The sequence below is a fragment of the Clupea harengus genome, chromosome 23 (genome assembly GCF_900700415.2).
Source record: "Clupea harengus chromosome 23, Ch_v2.0.2, whole genome shotgun sequence".
Classification (NCBI taxonomy): Eukaryota; Metazoa; Chordata; class Actinopteri; order Clupeiformes; family Clupeidae; genus Clupea; species Clupea harengus.
The window spans coordinates 20,437,086-20,447,085 of NC_045174.1; the positions used below are offsets into that span (position 1 = coordinate 20,437,086).

The following is a 10,000-nucleotide window of genomic DNA, read 5'->3' on the forward strand; positions in this document are numbered from 1 at the left end:
TCACGCTCTCTCTGTATTTATCGATTCTCCCCCCCCCCCATTACTCCATCTAATTTCCTCGCTGGCTTTAAGTTAGATTGGCGCCCCTCGGCAGAAAGCTGTTTCCTGCCTCTCCGTTCCCGTTCAGGTCAGCCTGCTGACGAGAGCCACCACAGACACAACCTCTATTTACGAGCGGAGTATCTCACAACAGGAACTTGACCCCCAACATTCCTAAGGTCAAGGGGCGTGACATGTCCACCTCCCCGCGATGGCAGTTCCTGGAAATCTGCGCTGGAAGGGAAAGAGACAGGGTCATTTCATTTAGTAAAGGCCATTTTTGGCATTTGACTCAATTTCGGGCCGAATCGGTTCCTCTAATAGCTCGGAGAAAAGTCACTACGTGCAAGTCAAAGAGGGACTGAATTGTGGGAGCCATTTTCACTCGGGCTGCAGATATGAATCTAAGGAAAATAAAGCCATTGATTTGTCAGGTTTTTACCATCTAGCAGATAGCTGAAGGTCAGGGCAATTATCCCTGATGGCCTTTTAGTGAAATGACATTCGACTACACCCTGACTCCAGGGCCGTTAAGAGTTTCTGAGTAGTAAAAGTTTTCTCGATGAATAAACAGGAGGTGCGCAAAGCTGCTCAAAGTCACAAGATCACGCTACGTAAAGATTCTGCGTAGAAGATGTAGAGGAAAAGTGGCCCCGTGATTGGCCTATGTTGGAGGTGTAGATGAAAAGTGGCACCGTGATTGGCTGATGTTGCAGGTGTAGAGGAAAAGTGGCACAGTGATTGGCTGATGTTGCAGGTGTAGAGGAAAAGTGGCACAGTGATTGGCTGATGTTGGAGGTGTCTCCATGCCACTGTTCACGTCCCAAGATGCCACTCTTGTATTGATGACCCATTGATTAGTAAACATCGATTTCATCTACTCATCATCTAGTCACTGATAAAACATTTATCTTAAGGTCTGTAAGTAGGTTTTGTGTCATTTTCACGCGTTAAGACGTCTTTATGTCTTAATGGCGATGACTGCTGACACACCGTCTGACGAAAGCCGCCGCTGAGCTGCCTGTTGATTCCAGCGAGCCGCTCCATTGGCCTTCTAGAAGCTTCTCCGCAGCACACGTGCACAGAGCAAATCGTCCTCGAATTCCTGTCGTTTTGCACATTCGCCACGGTGATGTTAACCACGTCTATTTTTGACCCGAGGTGCTAGAGCGAGGCGTTGTGACTTGAGCATCGCCTCCCAGACCTGGCAGGTGGGGTCAGTCATGTCAGCTCTGCTGTCAGTTAGCAGTGTGTGTGTCCGTGCATGTGTGTGTGTCTGTGTGTGTTCCTGTGTGTTCGTGGTTGTGTGTGTGTGTGTGTGTGTGTGTGTCTGTGTGTGTGTGTGTGTGTGTGTGTGTGTGTGTGTGTGTGTGTGTGTGTGTGTGTGTGTGTGTGTGTGTGTGTGTGTGTCCGTGTGTGTGAGGTGAGGTGTTGATGAGTGTTTGAGACGTTTGACACACTGGGCGCAGTCCTGGCTGGGTTGGCAGCCGTGGGAGAGTTATGGCTGTTTGGAAAGTGACGTTGGTCCTGTGAGACTCTCCAAGTCGACCAGACGTACTGTGTGTGTGTGTGTGTGTGTGTGCCTGCGTGCGTGCGTGCGTGCGTGCGTGTGTGTCTCCAAGTCGACCAGACGTACTGTGTGTGTGTGTCTGTGTGTCTCCAAGTCGACCAGACGTACTGTGTGTGTGTGTGTGTGTGTGTGTGTGTGTGTGTGTGTGTGTGTCTCCAAGTGGGCCAGACGTACTGTAAGGCAAACAGGAGGGCAGAAAGCGAGGGAGACCTGCATCAGAGGGGTGGAGGTGGAAATGTGACCGTCAGACGCCGATCATTTGCTGTAGGTTATGGCGTAAGGTTAAAATGGCCCATGAATCTAAACACCTTAGGAAAGAAACACATTACAACAGACAGCTAATGATATTTGTGTGTGTGTGTGTGTGTGTGTGTGTGTGTGTGTGTGTTGGCGAGATTACTTCATGCTACGCTTCGTCAAGCTCAATGAAGCTGTTTAGGTCAGTGAAAAAACCAGGAGTCCTGAAAATCCTAATTTCTCGTCACGTGCAGCCCACCTCTCAAAGGGACTCCCAAAACGAGACTTTTTGTTTTTGTTATTACTGCATGTTTGTGTTAATTGCAGTAGCCATGTTTGAGGCCTTTACATTTTCTTTGGCAAAAGGACCACAGCTTAGAAAGTGACATGAGACAGGAGACGCATTCACACACACACACACACACACACACACACACACACACACACACACACACACACACACACACACACACACACACGGCTCCAGTCTCTCTCATGGCAAACATTGCTAATGTAACATTGCCAACCCTCATCATTGAGGTGAATGTGAACAATAGACAAGTCACTGATTTACAGACAAGAGTTGGCTTCGGCTCGGAGTGGTGTGTGTGTAGGTATGTATGTATGTATCCGTGTGTGTGTGTGTGTGTGTGTGTGTGTGTGTGTGTGTGTGGTGTGTGTGTGTGTGTGTGTGTGTGTGTGTGTGTGTGTGTGTGTGTGTGTGTGTGTGTGTGCGCGTGCGTCACAATATTAGTGTTGATAAGGACACGTTGATGTTGGCCGAGAGGTTCGAGGTGGGACCCCATAGTTTCCTTATCAGTGTTGTCACAGGGCAGGAAGTCCTCCACTATCCCACAATTCACCATCACAGACGGAGACCCTACACGGCCTCTTATGTGATGCAACCTCTTTTCATGCAGTAAACATGGCATTCATTCTGCAGGAAACGTATAAATCAGTCAAAACAAAAACACAGACTTTCAGGGCAATGGCTGCAGAACGAACAGGTGACCTTGACCTGACTAGGCTTTTATGCTGCTCTTTTGATTGTGAGGTCATACGACAGACTGACTTATCTGTTCTTCATCCTGTCTCCAGGGTATGAAGCCAGACAGCTTCTTCAAAGTAAAAGTCCCTGAACTGAAGGAGATCATCGAGGGCTGCATCCGTATGAACAAAGATGAAAGGTACATACACTTAACTTCCTGCTTCTAACCACGGAATTATGGCTCGGGTTGAGCCACTATGTTTGTTTCCCATGTACAGAGAGCTAGCACTGTGTACGAAGACCAGAGGGTTTTTTTTTTGTGCAAACACAGAACAGACAGCTAGAGGACCGTGTGTTTGGGATTAGAATTGCAGACATAATTTTTTAGCATAAAAACCCATGCTGGGAATATTGTAGAACACTCCTACTGTATGTACCGTATTAATCAAATATACAATATAGATTTAAAGAGCTGATTGTGCTTATACTTAGAGTTTCATTGTGAACATCACTCAGTGCATTTGTGAGTATCAGCATGCTAAGAACGAACATAAACATTAAGTAGTATAATTACCTCATGTTAAACTGCTTAAATTAAATCAGTGTAGGCTACATTAGCGCAAAGGTTTAACCCAGTTTTCAGTAAATGTCTTCATCCCGACCCCAGTGTCCCAGCCCTTATGAATGTAGATGTTTCACCATGTGTTTGCTTGTTTAGTAGGCAGCAGTGGGCGGCTGAATCCCCAGTCTCCCCCCCCCCCTCTCTCTTTCTCTCTCTCTCTCTACCACTTCTACTCCCACTGCTCAATAGCTAAGCTAACGATACACTACGCTACGCTGCGCTCCTCGAATACAAACACTGGCTGTTTGTTTTAGTACATTTCAAACTACACCACTTAGGCTCTGGTGCTTCGCTACTGCGGCTAAAGCTAGGCTAGCACTGCGCAACAGTGTGATCGCTTGTCATGAACAAAAGCGATCTAATTCATGGACATGACTGAAGCATTGTGTTGCAAGAATGCAATACAAATATTGTTAATTACTAGTATTAGGAGTATAAGTGTGTATATGCTTTTTATGTATACTGTATGTATATGTATTTGTAAGTGTAGACCTATATGTATATATTTGATATGTTATACACCATTATAATACTGGTGTGTAGGCCTATATGTATATGTTTGTATATGTTATACACAATTAGAATATTAATGTGTAGGCCGATATGTATATATTTGATATGTTATACACGATTATAATACTGGTGTGTAGGCCTATATGTATATGTTTGTATATGTTATACACAATTAGAATATTAATGTGTAGGCCGATATGTATATATTTTATATGTTATACACGATTATAATACTGGTGTGTAGGCCTATATGTATATGTTTGTATATGTTATACACAATTAGAATATTAATGTGTAGGCCGATATGTATATATTTGATATGTTATACACGATTATAATACTGGTGTGTAGGCCTATATGTATATGTTTGTATATGTTATACACAATTAGAATATTAATGTGTAGGCCGATATGTATATATTTTATATGTCATACACCACTATAATACTGGTGTGTCTTGTTCTGTTCTTGTTCTGTTCTTGTTCCTCGGCCTCTGCCTCTGCCTCTGCCGGCCACAGGTACACCATTCAGGACCTGCTGGAGCACACGTTCTTCCAGGAGGACAACGGCGTGCACGTGGAGCTGGCCGAGGAGGACGACATGCACAAGTCCAGCCTCAAGCTGTGGCTGCGCATGGACGACACCAAGAAGCTCCACGGCAAGTACAAGGACAACAACGCCATCGAGTTCCTGTTCGAGCTCTACAAGGACGTGCCCGAGGAGGTCGCCCAGGAGATGGTGAGTCCTCCGCCGACAGATGCGCTGACTAATCTGAGAGGGTGTCATGCTGTTGTCCTCTTGTCCTAACCTGCGGAAGAACATTCATCCCAGGAAGTCAGGTACTCTGAAAGTCAGGTACTCTGGTGTCAGGTAATGTCCGTACCTGGTTTGGAAAACTGCCATAGCAAGACAGTAGTAAACCTACAAAAGTGCATCATTAATGTAGTTCATCCCAGGAACGGTGGAGATCAGGCACTCTCAGAACCTTCTCTTTGTGGGCTGGTGTGATGCCAAACGGTTGTGAACTAAACCCAGAAAATGAATGGGTGGGATTTTCTTTCCCAGAATGCCTCTCAGAACGTCAGCATCTCTCAATCACCTTGCTGCACCGCCTATCTTCCATCTCTTCCTGCGCCGCTGCGCCTGACTTAGACAATCATTTTTGCCGATCTTGATTAGCTGAACACGCCTGACGTAGCTGGTCAAGGTCATGTTAATCACTCGAGACAGAGATGGGAAAGATGGAAGGGTGTAATAATAGTAATAGTAATAATTGTAATAATAATATAATATAATGAATACATGAATAATGAAACATATCCGGCTGGACCAGGATTATGATAACGATCTTGTCTGGTGCACAAAATGCAGTTTACTGCCTGAGTTTATGATTTAAAGGCTGGGTGTACCGACCCAAAACTGAATACAGCCACTTGCTTCCCATCTACCAGGATCTACAGGTCCGTAGATAAAAATAACCGTTCATGTAAAAACTCCTCATGGTAATCGTAATTAATTAAAAATATATAAAAAATATATTAAAAAAAACTTTTACAGGCACTGTATACACCAGCTGGGTCTGAAGTGGGTTAGATCCTCATGTGGTGCCGGTCCAATGGGTCAGGGCTGGTTCCGGTTGTGAGTCTGCTCTCTCTGGCCAGTTTGATGACCCCAGTTTCACCTGAGAATAATACTACTAATAACACTAATGATAATAAAACATTACTCTCGACTGGTTCATCTCACTGGTGCAGTGCTCTTCACTGTGGACATGTAAAGTTTACCTCACAGCACTTTACTGTGAGGAGATTAGTGTCACACATGCCACACTGAGCTGGGGGGGGGGGGGGGGGGGAGGGTCTATATCTCACACCACTTGAGTCTGGCTGTTCTCTCAGCTGGTAGGGGATGTACATGTATATTATATCTCACACACCACTTGAGTCTGGCTGTTCTTTGAGCGGGGTGACAGTAAGGTGTTAGCATTCCCCTTCACTCAGTGCAGTTAATAAGAGACCTTTTTTTACACACACATACATGCACTTTCACACACATACACATACACACACACACACACACACACACACACACACACATATGCATGTATGCACGTGCATGCACACACACACACACACACACACACACACACACACACACACACACACACACACACACACACGCACACACGCACACACGCACACACACACACACACACACACACACGCACACACACACACACACACACGCACACACACACACACACACACACGCACACACACACACACACACTCACCCCCACCTCTTCATTGCTCATATCCAACTTCTCTATGGTCACTCATGTTCAGCAACTTAAAAACAAGATTATTTTGCAAATTAACGTATTTATTCTTCAGGGATCTTTTAGAAAACAGTAAGGTTATAAGGTTATAATACACCCACACACACACACGTGCGCAGACACACACACTGGAACACAGTAAGGTTATAAGGTTATAACTCAGTCCTAAGGACTGGAAGGACTAAAACCCAGTGTGCAGAGTGTAAACTTTATATGAAGCTACAGGGCCATGCAGGTGATAGAACAAAGAAGCATTCTGGTTTTAAAGTAGAACTTTAAGGGTTCCTCTTTTACGAGAGCAGGTCAGAGAACATGTGTTCTGTGAGTGTGAGGAGAACCTGCTGGGTTATGGCCTCGTTAGCCTCGCGGTTGCATAAGGAGTCAAGGACACAGGAGTCAAGCCGTCAGTCATCGCCACGGAAACCTGATAGTTTGGCCCAGGAAGAGAAGGAGGCTACTCCTTTAATAATAAAATGGCTGCCAGACGGAAAGAGGGAGAGAGAGATGGAGGGAGGGAGGGAGGGAGAGAGAGGATTACGAAAGGCAGACGGCCGTCCGTCCTCTATGGCCAGGTCAAGGTTGTCCTTAATGAGACCTCATCACAATCCTTCCTTTCTTCCTCCCTCTTTCATCAGGAACAAATTTATCTGATTTATTTTCGCGAGGGGGGGGGGGGGGAGAGGGGGGCAGGGTTGACTAGGGTTATCGTGTCTATTGGACAGTCTGCTGATGTGATGATGAGGGATTTAGGACATGGTGAGATGCTGATTGTCGCCATGGCAACAGCGAAACGGGAACATCCTTCAAGGGTAACTTACGGAGTTTGGGGCCGGATCTGCCCCGTCACCGGCTTTGGGGCCGGCTCCTCTCTCTGTGGCCAGCGGAGACCTGCTAGAGCCAGGGGCCCGTGGTTCTGAGGTGAACATGCGGGTTCTGACTGAAGGAGTGAGCTGAGTGTAGACTTCAAGTGTGTGCTGGAGGCTTGTACTAAACAGCCCTTTGTTTTTGTGCTGTGTGTTTCTTCTCTTTTCTCCTCTCTCATCTCATCTTTCTATCTGTCTCTCCTTCTTTTTGTCTCTTCTTTCCTCTCTCATTCCTCTATCTCTCTCTGTCTCTCTCTCACTCTCTCTCTCTCTCTCTCTCTCTCTCTCTCTCTCTCTCAGGTGGTGCTGGGTTTCGTGTGCGAGGCCGACTTCAAGCTGGTTGCCAAGGCGATGCGGGACCGCGTGACGGCCATCAAGCGTCTGCGGGAGCGCCAGCGTCGGCAGAACGAGGAGCAGAAGCGCCGCCTCCAGGAGGAGACCATCGAGGAGGAGCCTGAGCCCCTCTCCCCAAAGCCCATTGGCCAGCCCCAGAATAGCCCCTCCCACTTCCCGGCACAAACCACGCCCACACATGCCACGCCCACGCCTCCTACTCCTATCCCGCTGTCGCCGGAGCCCGCCCCCCTGGCGGTGAGCGGGTCAGTGGACTCGGCCGTTTCCATGGTGAACGGGTCGCTGGATTCTGGGCTGAACGGGGCCTTTCCCCTCGAGTCAGAGGAACCGGAAGCGGACCAGCACTTTCACTTCAGACACCTCAGCTGCTCCTCAGCCAACTGTGAGTGTTTCATACACACACACACACACACACACACACACACACACACACACACACACACACAGACAGACAGACAGAGATACATCAATCACATCAATTCACATATCATACAAACTGGCACACACTCGTCACAGTCATACACATACGCATACAAAGCCACACAATTAAACCTAGTCCAGACAAAAACACAAACACTCATGTTAGTACTCACAATAGACACCTACACACACGCGCGCACACACACACACACACACACACACACACACACGTACACACACACACACACACACACACACACACGTCTATGTGCCCTAAAACTTCTATTCACCTAAGAATTAAACTGCTTGTAAAAATGTAGTTAAACAAGAACATCTCCAGCACAAGATGTACTTTACACCAAGTGAAGCCTCCAGAGGCCTCTGTGCCTGAAGACAGCTGCTTGTAGTTTGGGCCCTCATCTTCACAGTGGAGGAGATATGCTCTAATATGCTCTAATGAGGCAAATCAGCAACAGAAGTTTCTGTGGGAAACACACACACACACACACACACACACACACACACACACACACACGCACGAGGGTGTTGTGATGACATTCCTTCCCGTGGTGTTGTCGGTTTGGGTCGTGTGCTTCCAGGTGAAGTCATGGATTTGTTAGACATTGTCATAGCGCTTTAAGACACGAGGTTAAGTTCAGGCGCTTCTCCCAGTGTAGGCTCACGGGTAGAGAGGACACAAAGAAACATGTCAAAAAACGCGTTCCTCTTCGGAGTTCTTTTGGAGCATAACATACAACCCAGGTAGTCACTAGAATGAATGAATCCTTGATTTGGCCCTGACCAACCCTTGGCCAAGGCTTTAGGCTGTGTGGCATCCCACCTGCGGAGACTAGTGGCGTTCTAGAACATTAAGCACACCCCAGACTGGTTCTGAATGTCTGGTTCTGAAAAACCAGAGAGTTTGTCCAGAGTCAAAGGGATGCTGCCCCGGTTCTTGTTGTCATGACGATTCAGTCCAACGTCAGTGATTATGATGTGATTATGTGGTAGAGTGTGTGTGTGTGTGTGTGTGTGTGTGTGTGTGTGTGTGTGTGTGTGTGTGTGTGTGCGCGCATCCACGTGTCTGAGGGAGAAAGAGGACAGAGAGGAAGAGGGAGAACCCAGGTATATTTTGAGGCTATCAGTATAATTGATTTATATTGTTTTCTCCCACTTTTGTCCTTCTTTCTCTCTCTCTCTCTTTCCCTCTCTTTCTCTCTCTCTTTCTCTCTTTCCCCCCTCTCTCTCTCTTCAGCTGATTGTGAGACAGATGGCTATCTCAGCCCCTGCGGGCTTCAGGACACCCTGGAGGTAACCAACGGCAACAGCAGCACCCCCCCGGCCCCCTGCACCCCACTGATTCCACAGTCTCCCCCCGACCAGCCCATGCCAGGACCCGGCCACCCGATGCCAGCTCTTCGTTTCCCATCGGTAGGGGCATGATGGGATTTGTAGTCCTTTCGTAGTCCAGCATAACTTTGCTGTTTTGGCAATAATGACAGTGTATGATGGCAGAAGTTCACAGGTGTGGTCAAGACGTTTTTTTGTTTTTTTCTTTGCACGATCTGAAGTGTACAGAATGTTCTGGATGGCAGCATCTGTCATCATGTTTATCTGGGTGTGTTTGTTACTCCTCCCCACACACACACACACACACACACACACAGGCTTCGTCTTCAAAGCCAGAAGAGAGACAATGAAACACACATGCAGGAAATGTAAACATGTTTCCGTTTCACGTGCCAGCAAAGCTCAGGAAGTATGTAAACTACTACAAAGTAACGGACTTCTCTCCCTCTCTCTTTCTCCCTCTTTCCCTCTTTCTCTCTCCCCCCCCCCATTCTCTTTCAGAGCATTGCAGTGTCCTCTAAAACTCACACACACTCTGGACTCGGAAGTGGCTTCAACTCTCCAGGAGACAGGTGGGTTTGAGCCTCACGTACCCCTCCACACGTGTCCCCTGCCCTACATCTGTGGGTTTGGGGGCATTTGAGGGCATTTGGGGGCATTTGGGGGTAGGGAGGAGGGGTCTGTGAGACGTGAGTCCCACCAGGCT

General features: G+C 47.2%; 1 protein-coding gene across 3 annotated transcripts in view; it reads left to right on the plus strand.

The window, feature by feature from the left end:
• The window catches only part of wnk4a (WNK lysine deficient protein kinase 4a), a 60,402-nt gene that overhangs the window by 33,008 nt on the left and 17,394 nt on the right, over positions 1 to 10,000 (plus strand). For all 3 annotated transcript variants that reach the window (XM_042703150.1, XM_031560953.2, XM_031560954.2), the window contains 5 exons: positions 2,945 to 3,033; positions 4,488 to 4,707; positions 7,471 to 7,906; positions 9,200 to 9,375; positions 9,796 to 9,866. In XM_042703150.1, coding sequence (XP_042559084.1) covers positions 2,945 to 3,033; positions 4,488 to 4,707; positions 7,471 to 7,906; positions 9,200 to 9,375; positions 9,796 to 9,866 — 992 coding nt within the window. The remainder of the gene's footprint in view (positions 1 to 2,944; positions 3,034 to 4,487; positions 4,708 to 7,470; positions 7,907 to 9,199; positions 9,376 to 9,795; positions 9,867 to 10,000) is intronic.